Below are 22,634 nucleotides of genomic sequence, written 5' to 3'. Positions count from 1 at the left end.
CGAATAATACCAGTAGCTATTGAATTGTCAAACTCACGTTTAGCGAAAGCTAACTTGTCCGGTGCCAGGCGGCGTTGTCTTGCCGTGATTGGGGGTCCGCGGGTGACTATGTGGTGTACTACCCTATTGGTCACCGATGGAATCTCCTCGAGTGGTTAAGTTATTTTGGGGAATTTCTCGAATAAAGCGTGGAATATATCGTCATGCGAATAAAAGGTGCCTAAAATTCGATACGCGTTTGTGTGAGCTTTGAAGCCAATGAATTTGCTGTTTGACGAACTGTCGATTAGCTGCAGCCTACGTGAATCGACTAGCTATCCGTAGTGCTGTAGGAAATCGATATCAAGTATGGCTGTGGGAACATTGGCAATGATGAACGTCCACAGACACTGTTGTCGGTTACCCAGGTTGACCGTGAGTTGTCGTGGACCATAGGTAGGAGTGGCTGAGCCATTCGCAGCGTGTAGTCGAGGCGTCGTGGCTTGTGACTTACTGTTACCAAGAGGGACGACAGAAACTTCAGCACCAGCATCTGCTAGGTACCTAGCGTTCGTGCGATAATCGTGCGCATAAAATAAACGACCACTCTGGGGTGAAGATCGGCGAGTACGGCGGCTTTTACTCGTCGGCTTGAGAATTTCCCGCCTTGTATGGGCACGGGGCTCGACAACGGCGGGCACCGGACCCGAAGGAGCGGTGAAACCGGCACCAACCCCCACTCGCTTCCGAAGCCGCTTTTTGGCGTGGCTTGGAAGATGCCCTCGTTGGGCGAGTGGTTGCGGCTTTCCGAGACCGTGATCTGACTCCAGGGGTGTATGGTTTGCATATATTGCAACGGTCTCGAAGGCTAAGACGTGTATGAATACAACTATCCCTATCACTTTGCGCCGGAAAGTGACTAGCGTCCCTCTTCACGCTCGAACGTGACGTTGAGGCAACTATGTAGTTGTCTCGGTTGCTAGTCCTTGCCAATATTTTGTTTGCTTTGAGTGCCACCTGGTTGAGTGGTGCGTCCTCGAGCAGGGCCGTGATCGTTGGTTGGGTGTGTTCTGGTAACGATTCGAGCCACAGTTCCTTAACAATTTCAGAGTTGGCTGCCGTTGGTCCTGCAAGAGATTGCAGGCGCGTGAGGTGGTGATTCGGCTTAGCAATGGTTTGCAGGGTTCGAATATATTGACGTTAAGTGTGTGGTCAGTTGTATAAATGTTATGACTAGTTTTCTCGTTATCCGTTGCAAAGTTACTGTAACTGTGTGTTGCACTGATAGGGATTTGGACTGTGTTATTTCATTCGTCAGCAGCACAACTATTTAGAGTTAGATCTAAATAAACATTCTCAGGAGTATGGACACCACCTACATCTGGATCGCTTTCTTCTGGATTCTGAACTTTAGGAGATTCAGATCTTATCAGTGGTGGCATATTTGTAAAGTTACATGTCCCCTAAAGTGAGACTTAATTTTACGACCATTAGGATTATGATGCATTTGAGAGTTTGACTATGGTGATCTTTAAACAGCTCTTTCTGCTTTTCGTTGGCATGGTGTTTTATCTGGAAGAATCTTAATATCATTGAAAATCTGCGGACGTTCTCTAAAAAATTGAATTCTTCTTTTTCCTTCACAATTAGATAGTAGGTGCATTTATATTTCTTCCAAATTTCAACTGTTTTCTACTCGTACACCATCGATCCTGACACATTCCAGCAGCGAACACAAATTTTTGTGTCGAGAATTTAGAGTTGAAACTCATCTATTAAATGAATCTTTTATAGTATTTAATATTTCATAGATGGATGGAAATCTAGCCTGTCTACTAAGCAACAGACTGCGAACTTGTATCTCGGGTAGTATGGCCTTAAACGAAAATCTACTGGACATGCTCAATAGTTAATATACATAGAATGTACTGGTCAGTTATTAAAAGCTTCGTCCAGATGTACATTGTATTTCATTGTCGATTGTAGGTTATGGAAGTAAAGGCCTCTATAGTGTCCAGAAAACTTCATTTTTATTCAATAAAAACTCCATGGAACTCTGATTCGATTTTTAGTCATCCCATGTAAGACAAGGTGTTGTTTCAACCCGTCAAAAAGGCTGGTAACAGAAAATTCAGCGTCTGTGCGCGAGGTTTGGTCTTAACGTTGATCCGATGGTTTGATTATTATGCCTCTGCTAAGTCAGGTAGAATATTCTTCGAAGAAATGTCATGTTTTAGGAGCCTCATGTTAATCAAGGTCGCCTAGAGGACTTGTACGATATACAACAGAAAATTGGAGAGTAAGTTCAAATTATATCCTTCATAAGGAATTATCAGTGGACACTTCGCTGACGTCAATCTTTGTGTATGTAAAAGTTCGAACAAGAAATATGCGGCCAAGTTTATAATGAAGCAACGGATTAACACAGGGCTTCATGGATCAAGCGTTTCTGATATAGACCGTGAGGCTTTCATTTTAGCAAATTTACAGCATGAAAATATTGTCAATTTGCATGAAGTTTTCTATCGGGAGGATTCCGTCGTACTCATTTTGGACTTGTAAGTAGTTTGCGATCCAGTATGAATTCATCATGATGTGTATTTTATGGATTGACATTTTGAGTTATCTTCGTATAAACTAATCTGTATGTTTGTATGTACGAATAAAAATCATTTGAATTTAGCGCTGATGATGCGGACAGTATTTGTTGTCAGTTTAGGGCTGTTTCCGGTAGATATTTTCTTACTACGTACTATTCCACTTATCTGCAAAATGTACCTTATATGTGGTGTGAAGTAGTTATTAGGGTTTGTTATTAAAAATTTCCATGGTTTATGCTTATTGCGCCAGCTTACTTCTCAAACTGAATTCTTTTGCATCACCTGTGAATTTTGGAGCAAACCTTTCGACGCTTATTACGTCTTATTGATTGTCTGTACTTCTCTGATGTGTTTAATGTGTATTTATAGGTCAAGAAATGATTAGTCATCTGTTCATCTGTTTATCACCACATACTGTCTGGCCTAATTATTTAGTGAAAACCCGTTGTGGGGATGATGTGTCCACAAAAACCAGACTAGTATATTTTACGAAATGTTCTGAATCGCATGAGATCAAAATGGCCTATGTTTCTTCGCTCACAAAGTGATCCTGACCATACTTTACCTAAATAATTGAATAAGACATTCATTTCTTATGCATCCAGACACCTGTTTTAAGCGTTATGTAGTTTTGAAGCTTTATCAACAAATACTGGTCTCCTCTGGGGTTGTAACCTCCGTTCCCAACCCTCCTTTACCTGAGCTTGGGACTGGGAGTATTTATTCATTTATTTTAACACATATATATTGATACAAGGAGGCACCAAATACATATGCGCCACACAGACCTTATTTGATATTCGTGAGAGCTGTGGTACTGCCTGGGTGCCCAAACCGAAGCAGGTGGTTTTCTTAGAGGGCCACAACGGGAGTCTTCGACCTGAAGGTCTGATCCACAAGGCAGTGGAGCAACGTAAGGAGATGCAGTCCCATGGTAGCCAGTGACCAACGATTGGTTCATATACCATTTGTTCTTTCAGGATACTGGAGCCCATGTACACCACTGTTTTGGAATTAGGGTTTTCCAACTCCCATAGGTGGACTCTCCGTGTCCACCAACCCGGTTAAAGTGCCTGATGTTCGTTTTTCGTCCTCTGAATTTCGTAAACAACACCCCCGCCACGAGAAGGCAGTGAGTGGGACTTACCTGTACTGGTTGTAGCTCGAGATGGGCTCTGTGCTGACTGCCGTAACTGACCTTTTAGTGTTTAAGTTAGTTAGTGGTGTGATTACATGTATATGACTTCATAACTTTAACTGTAGTTATACTATTCATTGTTTACTTTATCTTACCTGATATAGGTAATCCTATGTAATGTTTTGATTGCAAGACAAGTATGTGCATGTGTTTCTTTTCAAGATTTAAACGCAAATCTAGCGGTCGAATTTTGATAGTCTATTAACTGGCTTTTTAACTGTTCCACCAAAACGTCCGCTAAGATTATGCAAATAGTTCACTGTGTCAGTAATTGTGATTATGTTCAGGGCTTGAGTTAAGTCATCCAATATTCGATTCATAATGTTCCCAGTTCTGTTCGACTTACCTTTCCCATATGTAAATTGTAGTGGGAGCCAGTGTTTTGATACAACTGATAGCACATTTATAAACAAATCAGTCAAATTTATTACTCCGGCTCTTCTTGGAGACTGACAGAACAAGGATTTCTCTCCATATCTGCGGAAGACTCATTTTTTGTGTTCTTACTGGTTCTTAAATTTTTTTTCATATGACAAAAGGTAATTTTAGTCCATTGTTATCTCCTGATACATCACACTTTTAAAAGTTAAATTACAAAGACCATACAAATTAGTAGCTAAGCAGGCTTTTAAATGCGTTTGGCAATTGCTGACACTTACGATCATGGCCAAGCTGTTTTAATCATATCCGACCAGTAAATGGAAAGAACTGACGCTTTAGGCATATTGCATATTTAATTTGTTGCGGCTGTTTTCCTAAACTCTCTTACATTTTCCCTTGTCAGTTACTGCTATCTCTCATGGCTTCTAAATGCAGTATATTGTTGACTGAATCACTTGTGAATGAGACAATAGTCAACTGATATCTTGACGTTTTTCTTTAGTGTTGCAGATGCATCAGCAGTTAAATACTTTTCCAATGCGGGTACATAGAGTTAACGTTTGAGCTTTTTTAAGAATTGAACAACATTCTCGTTTTTACTTAAAGTACTGCTAAGTTAGTAAAATAAAACTTAATAATATAGGGTTTTAAAACTCTGTTCAACTCTTCTTATTCTGTATAATTGGTGTTTGTTAACAGTTAAGGAAATACATTGGTTCCCAGTTATTGTCAAGTTGTGTTTCGACATACTGCCATGATCACTGACTCAAATACACTTTCACATAATGTCAAGTGAATTTAAGGTCTATCATTTTTTCACTTGTTTTAATCCATCCAGTAGTTAATAATTATTTCTGAAATGTGAATTAATTTTTTTATATTGCACTAGTGATGAAAAAATAAGGTGGGAAATGAAACGATGGCAATTATTGGTAAGTATTGAAGAATGTTAAGAGCTGCAATATTTGAGCCCTTCTTTCATACTGCATCTTTTGGTTTATAACATAACTGCCACAATAAGTACAAGTTTATTTACTTGACTTTGAACCACACCGTAGATGGGTTATTGTTACTACCCGGCTACCGAAATCAAAGTACGTGTTACCGAGTTTGAAGTTAAATGAAGACGTGATTCCTTGTTTTTTACAGTTAGACCAACCGTTTTACTCTAATAACTCAGGTGTTATCATAAATGTCCATATGTTTATCTGTTTGGGAGACAATTGATGCGAAGCAATAGGCTCCTAAATGTGACGACTTGTGCTGATGAATGTTTGTTCCAGGTCTTAATTTGCTTATGATTGATAACTGTCTATCTAAATATAATAACATTTATTCATGCTGGTTTTTAATTCTTATTAGAGTAACTGGTGGGGAACTGTTTGCACGCGTAGCCGATTGTGAGCGTTTATCAGAGGAGGAGGCTTCAAATTTTGTCCAGCAAATTCTTTTGGGTGTCCAACATATGCATGGTTTGGGTATTGTTCACTTGGATTTGAAGGTAATTTTGCATAATTTTTCACTATCGTTCATGCTTTTTATTTTTATCTCTTCCAATATACTAAGTGATGAAATCTTGATTTTTAGCCTGAGAATATAATGATCGAAGATCTGGCATCCAGAAAGATAAAAATTATTGATTTTGGCCTAGCTAGAGTGCTAAATCCAAATGAAAGCTTTCAAGATATGGCAGGAACACCGGAATTCTGTGGTAAGCGGATCCATATTTTTAATGCTACAGGTAAAGGTTGATTCAATTTATGATCAGAATTTTATGAAAATAAAACAAATAAATGAGACTACACTTTCTATCAGCCATAAAGTTTCAGATAAATAGACTGTAGTAGCTAACCAAATTATAAGCTTAACATTTGTAGTTACTAAATAAGGTTACAAATTCCCATCAAAGACTGTAACCACTTTTTAAACACAGAATTAACTTGATGAGAAAGGTAGATTTCAAGTTATCCTACATAATGACGACAAATTATGCATGGTACACGTTTATCTTCTGGAAACCTGCATTTTCCTTAACTGCAGATAAAAATGAAAGAATTAAAGCCAATGATTTCCTTTTCATATTGTGTCATGTTTTATCAAATGGTACTTCAAAATCCAAAAAATTCATTCAAGTGTTGGATATGAGTTTAAGATCATCAATTAGGTGATGTAGTTATTTACCTATAAAATTTCTGTCTTCTTTTGAAATAGTAATCATATTTGCTGGATATTTTATGCACGGGAAATGTTGAACAGTATAAACCGATATTTCTGGATTAATTTGATCAAATAAAGGTCCTTAAAATCCTTTAATGTCAATTAGCGGAACTCAGCTAGTCTGCATTTTGATATATTCTTTGCTTTGCTGTCTTGACTCAGAAATCCCAATAATAACGCACATTCAATAAAACTTACTGTTTTCACGTACCAAATTATTAATCGTAGCTTTGATTTATAAAATGGGACCAAAAGTTTGTATTTTGTATTCCTCCAAATGGTGGGGCAATTTGATTATATGTTAAAATAATTTTGAGCATTTTATAGTTTAGTTTAATGCCAAACAGTCGTCATTCTTAGAAGACATTAAAATACAGTTTAAGGAGCAAAAAAAGTTGTTTTAATTTGTGCTTGATACCTCTAAACTTCTCAAGCATAAGTGTAGTAAAAATCGACAAGGCGGAAATACAATAATGAATTGGAGGATAGAGAAACAGAAAATAAAGGTGTATGATACTAAAATGAAGAATACTTGCATAGTAAATCCCAGTTTAAAACTCTAAATCTCATACATATTGTGAATTGACTATCAATAGCTTCATAAATTAATTCATTGTTCTTTTTAATCAAGTAGAAATGATTACTTACTACTATAACTGAGTTTATTTAGACGCAATGGTTTCCAACACTTATGTTTCTGTACAAATTAACTTAGGGATATTTTCATAACTTTACATGGTTTCTATTTATTCAAACTATCTCACAGTCTTCATCGGCTAGATGGGTGTTTATGGCACAATTTTTATTTGCCTCGAATGATTATTTCGTTATTATGATTGTCTTTTTCCAGTTTGTTCAAAGACGATAATCTTGAATTCATCATTCGTTTCATCAGTGTAATTATTATGTAGTTTATACCGTGCATATATCTTCTATTTTTATAAATGCTACTTGACTATGTTAACTTTAGTCATCCTGAGTAAACATTCACAAGGACATTTTTCCCTATAAATAAATTTAACTTTTTACTCTTTTCTCCTTATTTTTCTGTTATATCATTTTCACATTCCACTTCTTTTTCCTTAGCACTTATATCTTAAAGCATGTAGAATTTTTTTGAGTAGAACTATGGATTTAAGTTTATTAATACCTTTATTGTTAGTACTGTAGTAGCATAAGTGTTCATAGTATTAAATTATGTAAAATTAATACGAACTACTACACCGAATATTATTCAGTAGGTGAGAATGTTTGTTTATCGACTCGACCGTTGCTGCTACCTTGACGTGGTGGCCGGGCTTGACTATCGCGATGAACCAGTCGAGCTATACTGGCTGGAACAATCGCCCCTCAATGTCCTAGCATACCAGGTAGGTCGGTTGAAGAACGACAAGACTAAAAGCAGCAAACCCAAGGTCTGAGGGCGAAGTCGTACTGCTGACTGTACGGAGGTGTGATGGCAGTAAGGTGTTTCCTTCATGCAACCAGAATAACAGCGATGCTACCTTCTCACAAGGAGGGGTGGAGTTAGAAAAGATCGACCCTAGAAATGCACACCTCGCCTTATCCCACGGATATCCGTCTCCGGCGGTAAGGTCTCAACAAGTACGGAACTAACACGAAAATAACTCACAAAAACGTCTTGTGTGACCGACCTCGAGCAGTTGTCTCTTGGAAACTGAGGTCACGCTCTCAGGTCACTAAAACAACCTCTAATCCAATTTCCTTTTCAGGTACCTCCATAAGAACCCTTCCACAGTGTTGGCAACCGGGAAGTGATAACTGCCCTCATACTTCAAACAGCACTCAAAATCACTGTATTCATATTCATTCCCCCTGTTCAATTCCTATTATTCCTCCTACATCGACTTTCAAATCTAAACTTCCTCTTTTGACTTCCTCCTCAAGTGTCACCATGGCCAATGATTCTAGTGCGCGAAACACTCTCCAAAGTCCACTGAAACCTCTCTCCAAACTACAGATTGGAGCCTTCAACATACGCGCCCTGTGTCAAATCGGTCAGCAGGCCTCCTTAGCTAAAACCCTAGAATCTAGTACTATTGATGTATGCTGTGTCTCCGAAACACACATACAGGGTCCCAGTGTGGTCATTCACTTGACTTCACCTCGGCAAAACGGAGAGCCAACAAGATACACTCTCCGTGTATCTGGCGACTCGATGGCTAGTTCTCATGGACTGGTAGGTGTATGCGTAGCGCTAAGTATGAGCACAGAACAAGAACAATTAGAATGGATCCCCGCCTACAGTCCCCAATGTGTTGTTTGGCTAAAAGGCTCCGTAAGAACTCGGAAGGATAGAGATAGACGTCGTTGCCTTTTTGTCGTTTCTGCCTAAGCGCTCACTGACTGCGGCCCGGATGAATTGAATGATGAGTTTTACAGGAAGCCTTCTGAACTTGTTCATAAAGCTGAACGCTCAGACGTAGTACTCGTAGCAGATGACTTTAATGCCCAGGTAGGTAGCATAAACGAAACAAAACGACATTTAGGTGGGTATTTTAATATTCCGGCTCAACGAACAGATAATGGTGATCGTCTGCTGCAACTGTTCTCAGGCGATAGCTTATTTTTAGCAAGTACTAATTTTCAGCATGAGGAGAGACATCGGCTTACATGGCGACCACCAGCATCAAACCAACGATGGACTCAACTAGACCATATAGTTCGATAGAAGACTGCCGCTCGTTCTGGAGTACATGTTTAGATTCTGATATTGCTTTAGTACGAGCACGCATTTGCTTGCGCCTCACTGGATGCGGAAAAATCACATTAAAAAGACCCAATAGAGTTTAATTCTGTGACGAGAAAGCCGAAAGTAGATTCCAGAAACAACTGAAGTCACACTTAGGTAGTTCTGAGAACAAGGCTGGCCCAGATGTTGCTTGGAAAGATGTACGAACAGCTGTGGAAACAGCAGACACATCTATTAGTGATTCAAATCAAAGGGTCACGAAAAAGCAATGGATTTCTACTAAGTCTATTGCACTGATGGATTCTCGTAAACTCATTTAATCAGGGTATGAACACAATAAAGAGCGAAAACAAGTCGGATCTAGGTTAACCAAAAGTCTAAGGAATGACCGTGAATAGTGGTGGGCAACGAAAGCAAAAGAGATGGAAAAGGCAGCGGCTGTAGGTAAAACCAGACAGATTTTCAGACTAATAAAGGAAAATGGAATTAAGAATTCAAGTGTAAGTTAAACTATCTCGGAAAAAGACGACACTCTTATCTGCTCTCAGCCCAGACATGTAGAACGATGGGCGGAACACTTTGAGGAGCAGTTCAGCTGGCCTTCAGGTATTCTACCACTAGCCACCATTCCCAAATAGCCTTAATGGAACATTGAAGTAGGCGCCCCCATTCTAGTTGAAGTTCAAAAAGCTATAGCTAATCTGAAACGATGGAGAGCAGCTGGTCCAGATGGATTGGCTTCAGAGGTCTTTAAGTATGGTGGTCCAATTTCAACGATTAGTTTGACTAATATTTAAGCTCAAATCTGGAAGTTGGACGTAGTCCCATCTGACTGGTCACAACCACTGATTGTCCCAATGTATAAGAAGGGCTTAAAATCATCCCATGGTAACAATGGGGGGATTAGTTTGACTAGTATAGTGTCTAAAATGTAAGCCTCAATAATTATCAGACTCGTGAACTGCAAACACGAGGAAATCAGGCTGGCTTCAGACCTGATCGTGGCTGTATCGACCACATATTCACCATTCGTCAAATTTTAGAACACAGGCATGGTTATCGGCGTCCAACAATGATAGTTTTTCTTGACTTAAAAGCAGCATTTAACTCTTCCAGGAGGTCGACTTGGAATACGCAGATGACATAGCCCTGTTCAGTGAAGATGCTTATAAAATTCGGAGTCTTCTGGTAGCACTGAGAAACAATGCCAGGATGTTTCGAATGCGTTTCTTCCCCTCTTAATGCAAGTAGTTGCTTCAGGACTGGCCTGCGTCAAAAGCTGAACTAAGGATAGGGAGTGAAGTAGTCGAACGCGTCGACAACTTCACGTTTCTCGGAGGTCTGATCAGCCCCAATGGGTTGGTGTCCAACGAAATCTCTGCACGGATTCGAAGAGCTCGTCTGACTTTTGCCAACTTACGTCACCTATGGAGAAGGCGAGATATCCATCTATCAATTAAGGGACGAGTATATTGATCAGCAGTTCGTCCTTTTTCACTTTAAGGCTGCGAAACGTGGTCATTAAAAGTAGAAGATTCTCGTAACTTGCTAGTCTTTTATCACAAATGTCTTAGAAATATTGCTCGCATCTACTGGGATCATCGGGTAAGTAATAGTGAGGTTATATTCAGGGTATTAGGGAATGATTGTAAATGAGTTGTTGAGGTTGTGAATCTTCATCGACTGAGATAGTTGGGCCACGTGTTACGTATGCCTGAACACAATTACCACGACGCGCAATGCTGACTAGTGTTGGGGATGGTTGGAAGAAACTTAGAGGTGGCCAAACCAAAACGTGTCATCAGTCCTTGGAATCACTAACTTCTAGTCTTAGTCATGTTGGTAGATGCAGACTACTTGGTTGGGGTCCACGTGACTATCGTAATCAATGGTTGAAGACTCTGAGTGACATGGCTCAGAATCGACCACAATGGTGTAGGTGTATACACTCTTTATCCTCCCTCAAACTGTGAGATTAAAATTACTTCATACCAACTAATTCGTTCTTCCTGTAATATATCCCTATACGCAATCTTTTTCAATACATTACTACCATTGAGTTGACTACTTCTGTGAATCCGGTGTTCATCTTGCTGTGCTAGTCAGGTATGGCAACTTGAACCGATGCATATATGTGCCTGGTCCTACGTTGTAGCTGACTGACTGACGACGTCTATAAAAAGGAAAAAATATATTTTTTTAGAAAATGTTAAGCACCATGATAAAACTAAGATAAAGAGACAGCATTGGAGTCCTATTCTTATGTGTGTTTATTTCAATAAATAAGAGTTCAAAAATGATTGTTTTGACTAATATAATTTATAAAATTTCCTATCTTATTTAATTAATTTAGCGTACTCAGCATATATTGTGCTTTTAAACGCTAATTCTTAACTGATTAACTACAATTTCATTAGCCTAAACTGTATCGCATAATGTTATCCTTATAATGAAGTCAAAAAGCCAACAGATGTACATCTCTATCATTCGTTTCTTCAAGGACTCTCCATTGTATGATTAATGGGACAGTTGAAGAAGTGATGATCGTAACCCTACTGATATTTTGAATTAACAGACAGAAACAATTGTATACGATGAATGCATCTAAATTGCTTCTTTGTCAGGATTTCAAAATTTTGATCAACTTAATAATGACATTTCTCACCAATCTTAGGTAGATTTATTGTCGAAAAATACAACAATTTTTTGGTTGCATCAGTCCATGTAGGTGCATCAATATCATAACTGTATCGGCATAAAATGAAATCTGTTCAGACTTTTGAAAAGGAAATTTCGTTTACATTCATGCTACCAATAACTTGTATAAATATTATTGACAAAACCAGGTCCAAGTGTCAGAAAGATTAAAAGTAATACAACGGCAATGATTATGTTAACAGTTGATACTGGCCAAATATATTTGTTTCTTATTCCTTTCAGTTGTTCACTAATGTTAGTGTTATCATTATTACTATTTCACCACGTTTTTTGTTTATTTCCTTTCATTGCACTTACTTATGTAAGCCGTGACAGCTTGGAACAGTGCCCCTTTGCACTAGGTTTAATATTAATATTTTTGATTATAAACTACCAAGGGTCGAGCAACTTTCACCGTTCAGTTGTATTAGTTATAGGTGAAAACTTCTTGTTAAAACTGTTTGTATTTCTTTAATTGGCCCTGCATTATTAACTTTGAACAAATAATACTAGTAACCAGGTACTATGAATACCGGTAATCAATAATAGCCATATTATCCTGAAAAGTTAAGCGAGTATAAAATTGTAGATTTCAAATCATTAATGATATTATAATCAGTGCCTTAGTTTAATAAATAATCTTTCCATAAAACGATTTCGTTTTTCAAAACGCTAGTAATAGTAATGAATCATACCACTTGATATCAAGCGAAGGTATCTTATGTAAACAATACTTGGATTGATTCTCATATAAGGGTTACTCTTGCCATATTTATGTGATTATATTTCGAGAATTTTCTGCGGTTTTTCTCATTTTCCCTTATAATTGTCAATAGTCTTGGAATTGTGTTATGATATTCGTAGTTGTGTTTCTTTTTTATCTGTTTATTATATTAAACTTACGAAATAGTCTTTTTTACGGTAGTGTTATATATATATATATATATATATATATATATATATATATTTGTATCTACATGCATAATAAATTACTTAGAGTTCATATTTGTCATATTATTAATTTTTAATCATTCATGCTGTATTCATTGACAGAACAACTTCTATCAACATTTTCATCTCATCATCAATAAGAATGTACTACCATTAAAGTAAACTATTATTTATCAGGACGTCAATTTCATTTTACTCTAATAAGTATTGTAAATTAACAGCATTTATTACGAGATAACCTTTAACTGTCTCCAAGGTTTATCTTGTTCAAACAAAAAAATTATTTGTAACGACTGTAAACTGTCTCATTGGGGTTGTGGATGAAGAGTCTTATATTAAAACAAAACAATGGTTCAGTGCTTTTTTTAGTTTTGAATCTTTATCTGGTTAATATTAGTCCATGATGCAAACTATGAAAATCGTACAATCTCTGTAAACTCCACTATACTAATAAATATTTTTCTGTTGAACTTTTTCAAGCTTTTTTTCCCGCCTTAAATATTATTTATGATGTTGAGATTTTTACTGATTGTTTAAATGGGAAATTAGTGTAATCATCTACTATTTTTGACATTGGGATTTCTACACATTTGAGACTTTTTTTTATAAAAAAAAGATAAACCAATGTATCCGTGCCTATATATGTTTGCCTATATATATATATTCATGTAAAATTGTAATACTGAATTTATACAGTTATTAACTATGACAATTTATCATATATGTAATTTTGGTATTATATAATAAGAGTTGATTTATGAGCATTTGCCTACATAAATACATTTTGTAGGATTTAAAAATGTTAGATTCTACTAGTGTTTGTTTTTTTTTCTTTTTAATATGATTGATTTTTAAGAAAATCCGGTTTCTGTTATTATTTGAGAATAAGTTCTTGTTAAATAATGTTTTCATTAACACCGATATATTTTCTCTCTTTTTTGTTGGTTAATGTGATATTTTATACTTTTTGATTCATTAAAACAAAACAAAAAATTAATAAAATACCATCTTGTTATCATGGCTATATTGACTAGTTAATACTAACATAAGATCATACTGTACATAGTCATACCATGCTTCAACTCCTAATGGTGTCCAGGGTTGAGGTAAATTGGAACGAATCTAGGGGTGATTAAACAAAGATTTAAGATTAATCCTTATCTCTTCATAGGTTTTCGGTTCTAATGTTGTCCCATACCTTTTATTACACAAATTCACTTTTTATTCTTAAGTAATGTTCTATTTACTTAGTCTTTCTTATTATCATTGATAGTGCAACTAGATTGATTCCTTTTTTTATTCACCTTATCAATTGCATGTCACTCTGATGATGAACCACGTTCTATATCCACTTTGGCTGATTAATCGGCATTATCAAAGCTTCATAAAAGTTTAGGTAACTAATTCAATATAAGTAATGAGGAATGGCTTTCATGAACAAACAAACAATTTATGGATAAAAAAAGTATTCGTACACTGTCAGGTAACTAAATGCATCTGATTGGAAGCCATATACAACTTCTTAGATCCCTTGAGATGGTTCATTGCTCGAAGTGGAAGCCATTTTACAAACTTAACTGATAGGATCCAATCAATTCTAAATATTAAACAGCATGAAATTAGAACCAGCTATATTTCAATGTAAGATTGATTGAACTAACTTCTACAATTGTTAATTTACTCTACTTTTCTGATTACTATTTTTAACTTTAGAGGCTTTCCATAGACTAATATTTCTACTCGACTTACATGTGATTATTGTTTAGACCTTATGAATGTAAAAGGTAACGAAGTATCTAAAGCTTATCATTGATAGGCTTCATTGAATATTGATTCATAATCAAGTCTAGTCTTCTTTATTATCTAAATTTTTTTCTCATCAGAAAGAATGTTTCAGTTCATTTATTCACTTTTGGTTATTTTCTATCATTACACAACATAAATGTAGTGTTTTGAATTAACTATGCAACGATAAATAACACTCATTTTATACAAACATTCGTACTCTTATTTGTATTTATTTTGTATAGGAATATTATTAATTCAGACTTTAGCTTGTTCTTTAGTAGAATATATACACTTAGGTATACAACATTAACAAAGAAATTTTAGTGGTCGCAAACAATAAAATATGTGTATTAGGGTATTTAATTTCTAAAATTATAAACTCATTAATTTATTTCGCTGTTTCATGTTTATTAAATTTCCTAACATGGTTACTGATTTTGCTTTGCTGTTTCCTTCATATAAGAATTTTCAGATGATAAGCACCAATTATGTATGATTGGAGTCTCTAAGTGATAAAACTTCATAGCTCAACTGGTGTAGTAATTGATTAATGGGTTCATAGTTATTTGGTCATAACTGTAGTTCTGGCCAGCACTAGATATTTCGAATCGTCTAGCCACTGGTCTAATTTATTATTGATAAATAGATTTATTCCACGAAAAGATGAGTTTGCAAGTAATATCACCCTATAGTAATCAAAGTATAGTCGTATCCCGCTTCATTGTAACCGTTATCTCGCTGTAAATAGTAGAAACTAAAACGCACAGATACGTATGATCCCGCCTTTAAACTTCATATCTAGCTCCATTTAGGAGGAATACTTGGTAAGGAAGGATCATCAAGACCTATTAGTATGTAATTAGGTATATGGGAAACTTCGATTAAGTTATTAGTGTCATTTTCATGATACCAGGATTTTCTGTTTAGTCACGTTTTAATCGCTTCATACCTGACGAGAACCCCGGTAGGGAAAGCCAATCTACTTTTTAAGCGAAATTACACAGTGCCTTTGTAAAATGCGGAAACCATACATTAAATACATTATTTACACATCTTCCTTCATTTTTTCTGTATATACTTTTTCATCCTTTCAATTCTGTTGTTATTACAATTGCTCTGTGTTCCCATTCCTGTCCTCTTCAATTCAATATTCTGTTAGCAGATATTTCACTTCCGACTGCTGCTGCATACTACTTATATCTATCAGCATAAGCAGTATACACCATAGTATGAGGGATTTGTGCTTAATCAACTTCTTTTCGTGGTCTATGATAGCATTCGATAGCTGATTTATGTCAATGTTTCGTGGTAATATCAGATACAACCAATTATAAAGTTTCTCTTAAATCTATTGAAACATGAAGGACTTAAATTTCTAACTATCTCTATAGAGATGTCTCTATCATTTCGATTTTGAGTGAAGTGTTCGGTCCTTATTCTATTTATATTTTAATAACACTTTGTGTTGTTTAATGTATGATCATTCACACTTATGATATATGACAAAGTTTTGTAACTTGAACTGATAACAGTTATTCAATTCTGTAAATGTATAAGGCTTTATAAAGTTATAACATTGAGAAATGAAGTGAATGGATTCTATTTTGCTTAAGCTAAGTCTTCTATATACGTATTGACTTAGTAAATAAAATATGATTTCGTGTGAATCAAGTTCACTGTTCATGATCATGTTTCTTACTAACAGAATAAGCAAGTGATATCATGACACAAGCGCAGCCACAAGAGTCATGTGCAAATAGACAGTGATTACACAAAAAATGGTATAGTAATCTTAATAATGGTAACAATAATACTGATAGTATTTATGATAATAATAGTTCAATGTAGTACAAGAACTCTGAGATGTGATGAGTTGGATGACTAAACTGGTAGGGGGTGATCAGACGTTTTTGGCTGGTAAATATGTCGATCAAAATAGTCCTTTTAGAACTCAGTTTATTCATGGGTCTATTGTCAGTGTTATATATTTGTAGTTTTTTTTTATGATGAGATCATTGATTGTTACAATATGTAAGAAATAAATATTAGTCTAATGTTGATTTAAACGGAATGAAGTAATGATTAAATTCACTTATGCAACTAAACCCCGAATCCTAACTGAATATATTTCAGTGAATAAAAAATGGCCAACTAATTAAATATATTCTTGATGTAGTATTCGCCGTGAATTGGTCTCGTTTTAAGTCCCATTGAAAACCACAGAAGGCTGGACACATGTTTCCTCTTAGTTCGAGACTTACCAATATTAAATAACCACGATTTCGCCTGGGATCGAACCCAACATCTCTAGGTCTGGTGGTGACTATTTAATAAGTAAATGTGACCAGTTCAGTTGTCTAATGTTTAAGCGTACTCCGGAGGATTTCGATACTAGGATATAACAGTTATCCAGTCTTTCTTGATGTTCAGTAGTACATTAAATGTGATCGATTCATGATGAATACCACCTACAGGATAATACAATCTCCGCAAAACCAGCTCATCTAATTGAATTTATTTTGGCAAAAGAAAAATCCCACTTATCCATAAAAGCTATTCAATCATGAAACTGCAATTACGAAATGATTCAATCGTTCACAAATAAACATACAAGTCATGGAACATATCATATGGTTAGACTTTTATTGGTCGTATCATCGTGGCAACATTCCTATTTCTTATATCAAACATAAATGCACAAAAATTTTTTTCTGAAATTAATCGATTCTGTATTATTTAACTCCAGTGCACTACTTAACATAAAGGTATATTCTAGAGAAAACTTTTTGTTGTATGCCTTATGAATACTTTCTTTAAGTTTAATGTAAAAGAACAGAATTATATTTCATTCTTTTGGATTCATTAAATATTTACTTCTGAAAAACTTAGTAATCGTAAAACATCAATTCTGTTTGTCTATTTTTTTCTCTACATAAACATACAGTAGAAGTCAAATATCTACTGTACTTATTTCTTATCAATATTATCTAATATTTGAAGTTCGTTTATTGTCAAATGCATATGAATGACTGTGTGTATTTATGTATGGATAAGTACATATATGTATATTGTACTTCACTAGTTTACATTAATATCGTCTTAAATTTTGCTTTACATTTATATTTCTCATTCTTTTCTCTTCCCTTTTATATTGGATTAATGTTTATGTTTATTAGTAATAGATACCTTGATTATTTGTGTAAGACAATAATAATAATAATAATCATTATTATTATTATTACTGCTTGATCTTTTACGTTTGTCCTCCTTTTAGGCATTTTCTATTATATTATGTTAGTGTTATAATGTTTATCTTTTCTTCAGAATTAAGAATATCTGAAAAAAATTTTTTTTCATTAAATGAATTGATTGATGGATTGTTAATAAAATGAATGGATGGGGTAGGGAAAGGAGGGGATGGGAGAAATTTGTAAGACATTTGTGTATGTATATATAAAAACATGTTTAATGGATAATATAATCGTATGAATTGATTTGTTTATTCAGAACTAATAGTTGATTGCTTTCTTTTCTATTATAAATTGTCCTGTATCCAGGTTTCAGCTACTCTTAGTTTTTGTTTTCATGTTAAATATCTTACATGTTTTGTTATAGACGTTATATCACGGGAAAAAAGTAAATAAAAATCATAACCATTAACGTGTTTAGTAGTTAAACAATATTGACTTTTTATTATATTGGCATTGTATATATAGCCACAGTCTACAATATTGAATTATTTTCAAAGAAAATGGGTAAAATTATTATTCAGAAATTAAACGTAACCAGTTAATCTCTCTCTCTTTCCCTCTTACCATTACATATTTATATACATATATATGTCAATAGCGGGAAATTGCTAAGTGATATGATTTGAAATCGACTTCATGAATTCATTCATTCTTTTTGAACGATATTTTCTATATTTAGTGTTTCGTATTATTATTGATACTGGTATTATAACGATGCGTTTCACTATTCATCTCATGTATAGTATATATTTTCAAAGATCCATTTAAACTATAATGTTTTGACGAGATATTTGTCTATTATTATTTTGGTGCTGTTAACTACAGTTTCAAGAATACTGTGTTAGTTATATTTTTAATCCTGAAATTTTATAATTATAAAATTACTTATAAGCAGAGATAGATGGTGGCTATCAGTGAAAATCAGCATGCGCGTTTCCATCGATCTTTGTTTGTAATGCTTGTGACTCAATAGTGATATTGAGGCAATCTGCACAGGATGCCCATATTCAAAAAGAGACTGATCAATTGCAGTTCTAACCATCGATGGGAAGATTCAAACAACCAATACGGTTAAGGTAAAGAGAACCAACTCAAATTAAACTCATATTTTGCCTACTAATCTGGGGGTTAATCAGTTGTATTTAGTTAATAAATACACTCATGTTTAACAATTCTTCACAATATTTATTATATAATGCTCATTGCTGAGGAGTCCCACAATAGGACGAAACAGCCGTCCAGTGCTTTCAGGTTTTTCATCGTGGTCTAGCTTCAAATGACTCATGATCTTAACCATTAAATCTTCTCAATTACGATTTTATCTGCTTCTACTTTACTGATGATAATATTAACATTATTGGATATCAATTCTCAACCTGTACACATCTATGTACTTGTTAGCCATAACGTTTTTCAAAGGTTTCACAATATTTTAGTAAACCAACCAGAAAAATTAATATAAAATGATACAAGATCGGACACAAATTGGTAGCAATCCTAATTGATACATTTTGCATAATTACCATCAAAGGAAATTAGCTCGAATGAAAATAACTATACAGTAGGTGAAGTTTCAAAGGGAAAAAGTTGAAATAAATACATGAATTTAGTGAATTAATGATATTGGAATATGCAACGTTCAAGCTTTAGACGGAGATGAAGAATTAGTGCTTCTATATCACTGCCATTGATTTTAAACCTTATTATCTTACGTCTTCAGTCATCGATAGTGTTTAACCTTCATACTCTCTTAAACTCCTTAGGCTAATAGTCATTGCTTTCACAGACTAATCCTACCCTTAGGTTAATCTCATCTAGGTTTGTTTCCAACCTACACATTTACTAGCCAGCATTGCACTTTAATTTAAATAGTGTCTCAGTACAACTCAGGAAATAGTTTTTCTGTTATTCAGTTGGAAAAGATTAGGTAAATAAAATGTTACGATGCACAACACTATTAGTTCGTATTATTACAATTATCATTCGGAAAAAAAATCACCAAGTCATATCAGGAAAAGAAAACATGTGGGTAGACTTTCTTATTTGTTTACCATAAACTTTCATTTTTTTCAACTGTATCGTATTTATTTAAAGCATCAGCTGATTATAACTGAATCGTTAAGTAATGAACTCTTACTTTAAATAATTGATATTCAAGAATACAAATCAATGAATGAAGTTCGGAGTTAGAACAATGGCTATACGTGCAAAGCAACCGTCAACTCTAATGTGTTGACTAAAGTAGAATATCTTTCCAACCTTTGATGTTAGTAAACGTTTATTTGAGTCATTTAGAAACATTTATGCTTCATATGTAAAGTTCAATCGGTATCAGTTCGAATGATAACGTATCAAGCTCTCCACTTATATTGATCTTGATATATCTTTTTTTATATTCCCTTTAAACATATTACTTTGCGCTTATTAATTCATTACCCACTTGGGTTCCTCATCTAGTTTATCTGAGTATTTGCCTTAACTGTTGACAGTTCTACCAACTGGAATCGATATACTTTTGTGCAAAACTCTACACTCGTCATTTTTTATATCTACGTAAATAAATTAAGAATAAATTTACGAATGAAATATACATTTAATAGGTATCTACTCTACGCTATGTTGTATTACTAATAGATAATATGGCTTGAAGAGCCTGAGAGTATTTTTTTATCATAAAAACCATCGACCAGGTTAATCGTAATATCATTTCAATTAATTAATATTTTATTCTTTTCTATGCCACGGATTAATCAATTTTGAATCATAAATTACGACCAACATTATTTCGATTTTCTAAAATTCCCATTGTTTAATCTGTAAACAAGTGATCAAGTAACCTAAATTATTAAGGACAGCATAGATAGTCCTTTTGAATAAAATAGCTTTGAAGTTATGAAATTCTATTCTCTGAGCTGGATGGTTCGGTAGTGGATCTTTCATTGTTCTTCTGAATATCAGCACAAACTTTAGGTAGAAGTGATGTGTTCGAACTCATCCACTTACATCTTGTCCTGTCGACCTCGTTCTCAAATGATTATTTTTTTACCTTTAACCTGTCATTGTTTTTCTGAACAATGAAAGGTCCACGACCAAACCATCCAGCTCGAAAAACAAAACACCTAAATCATTCATCTGAGTTACAAATCTTCTTCACCATCTCAACTCTAATGTCGATAGTAATTGCACAAATTTATCTGTTTATTTATTATCTTACTGATGATAAAAAACAGTTTATTATCATCATCAATGTTTCTCATACATTTGTTGTCTTCATCTTGTCTGACTTTTTCTAGTCATGTTTCTCCATGTTCTTTTCATTATTATCCTCATTGTTATTATCCGCTTTGATTGTTTATTTCTCCTTCTTAAGTTATTTTAAAGTACATTTACATTTGGCAGTACACCATATAATTGTTTCTTGTTTATCTGCCCGTTTGGTTTGATTGAAGTTTAGTTATCACTTTCAGTTGTGTATTTGTCCATTTTGAAAGTGTCAATATTATGTCAACAAACTACTTTTAGATGTGGTGTTCTCCGAAGTGAAGTGATTTTATAGTAGACCAGGCTGGTTTCAGATCCGGACGTGAATGTGTAAACGAGATATTCACCGTTCGTCAGGTCTTGAAACATAATTGTACCTCCCGACGTCAAGCTATAGCTATGTTCCTCGACGTTAAGGAAAAGTTTGACTCTGTTGATCAAGATGTTCTATGGCAGTATCTGTCATTAAAAGTCATACAAACGAAAGCAATCAACCTTATGCAAGCTCTTTACTCAAATACTGCTGATTAAGTTTGAGGTTATGGCGAACTGTCATCAGTGCCGTCAACTTCAGTTTTCCACTTCCCTCATTTTTGTTTAACTTTGTCATAGACTTTCTTTTAGCGAAAACACTCTCGTCGTCTAACTTTTCAAGAATTGGTCTCCCATAAGCAAAGTCACTTGTTGACTTAGAATACGCAGATAATATGCCCCAGGTTACTGAAGACTGATAATTTTCAGAATCTTCTCACCACTTTAAACAACAATGAAACCATATTTGAGATTTGATTCTCTGCCTCTAAATCCGAAATCTTCTTGGGACTGGTTTGGATCAACACCTTAGCTAACGGTAGAGAGTGGAGTAGTTGAACGTGTCGGTCACTACACTTGGTTGAGACATGTATGCAGCATACAAAACTACCGCCTACTTCGTCGGGCGGTGTTGTATGGTATAGGAGTAGTTTGAAATAAAGTTATGGGTGGTCAGATCAAAACAATGGCATCAGTTAATGAAATCATTGACAATCGGACTCAACCGTATAATCAAGTAGAGACTACCTGGTTAGAGTCGGCATGATTATCGTAACCAGTGGTTGGAGGTGTTGGATGAAATGGTTTAGAGCTGTTCGCAATGGCGTGAATGTATTTATTCTTTGCTTTTACTTGGATCTCAAATTCGTACATTATCTTACGGTTTTCTGATTCCACGAATCCATATTTGCTCTATCAATAATATCTTTTGTGTTTTATATTTTCTACTACTATTGATACTGTTACTACTTCTACTACTTATAGATTTGTCTTGTAACTTTATCTCGTTTTGCTAACAGAATAGGGAAACTTGAACCAATGCACATATGTTTCATTCTCTACGTTGCATGTGACTGACTGGCTGTTAAGTACAAAGCTTTTAAAGGATGCTAACCTGTCACCAGTTCGTCATACAACGTTTGAAATATATGATTATAATTTTGAAGTTAATAGTCATTTGATTATAGTTATAGTCTGCAGTGTTTCTCTCATTTGTTTAGTAACTATAATTCAAACTACTGTACCATATATCCTAATGTAACTTCAACTGGTCTGGTTCTTAGCAG

At 34.8% G+C, this 22,634-nt stretch overlaps 1 protein-coding gene across 2 annotated transcripts in view; it reads left to right on the top strand.

The window, feature by feature from the left end:
* The first annotated feature begins 2,103 nt into the window (after positions 1–2,103).
* DAPK1_1 (Death-associated protein kinase 1) overlaps positions 2,104–22,634 on the top strand; it is a 64,776-nt gene continuing 44,245 nt past the window's right edge. For both annotated transcript variants that reach the window (XM_051213287.1, XM_051213288.1), the window contains exons 1-5: positions 2,104–2,182; positions 2,217–2,278; positions 2,316–2,537; positions 5,521–5,659; positions 5,746–5,869. In XM_051213287.1, coding sequence (XP_051069251.1) covers positions 2,165–2,182; positions 2,217–2,278; positions 2,316–2,537; positions 5,521–5,659; positions 5,746–5,869 — 565 coding nt within the window. In that variant the 5' untranslated portion in view covers positions 2,104–2,164. The remainder of the gene's footprint in view (positions 2,183–2,216; positions 2,279–2,315; positions 2,538–5,520; positions 5,660–5,745; positions 5,870–22,634) is intronic.

Source organism: Schistosoma haematobium, chromosome 3 (genome assembly GCF_000699445.3).
Source record: "Schistosoma haematobium chromosome 3, whole genome shotgun sequence".
In the NCBI taxonomy this organism is placed as follows: Eukaryota; Metazoa; Platyhelminthes; class Trematoda; order Strigeidida; family Schistosomatidae; genus Schistosoma; species Schistosoma haematobium.
This window is presented reverse-complemented; position numbering and strand designations above follow the sequence as displayed.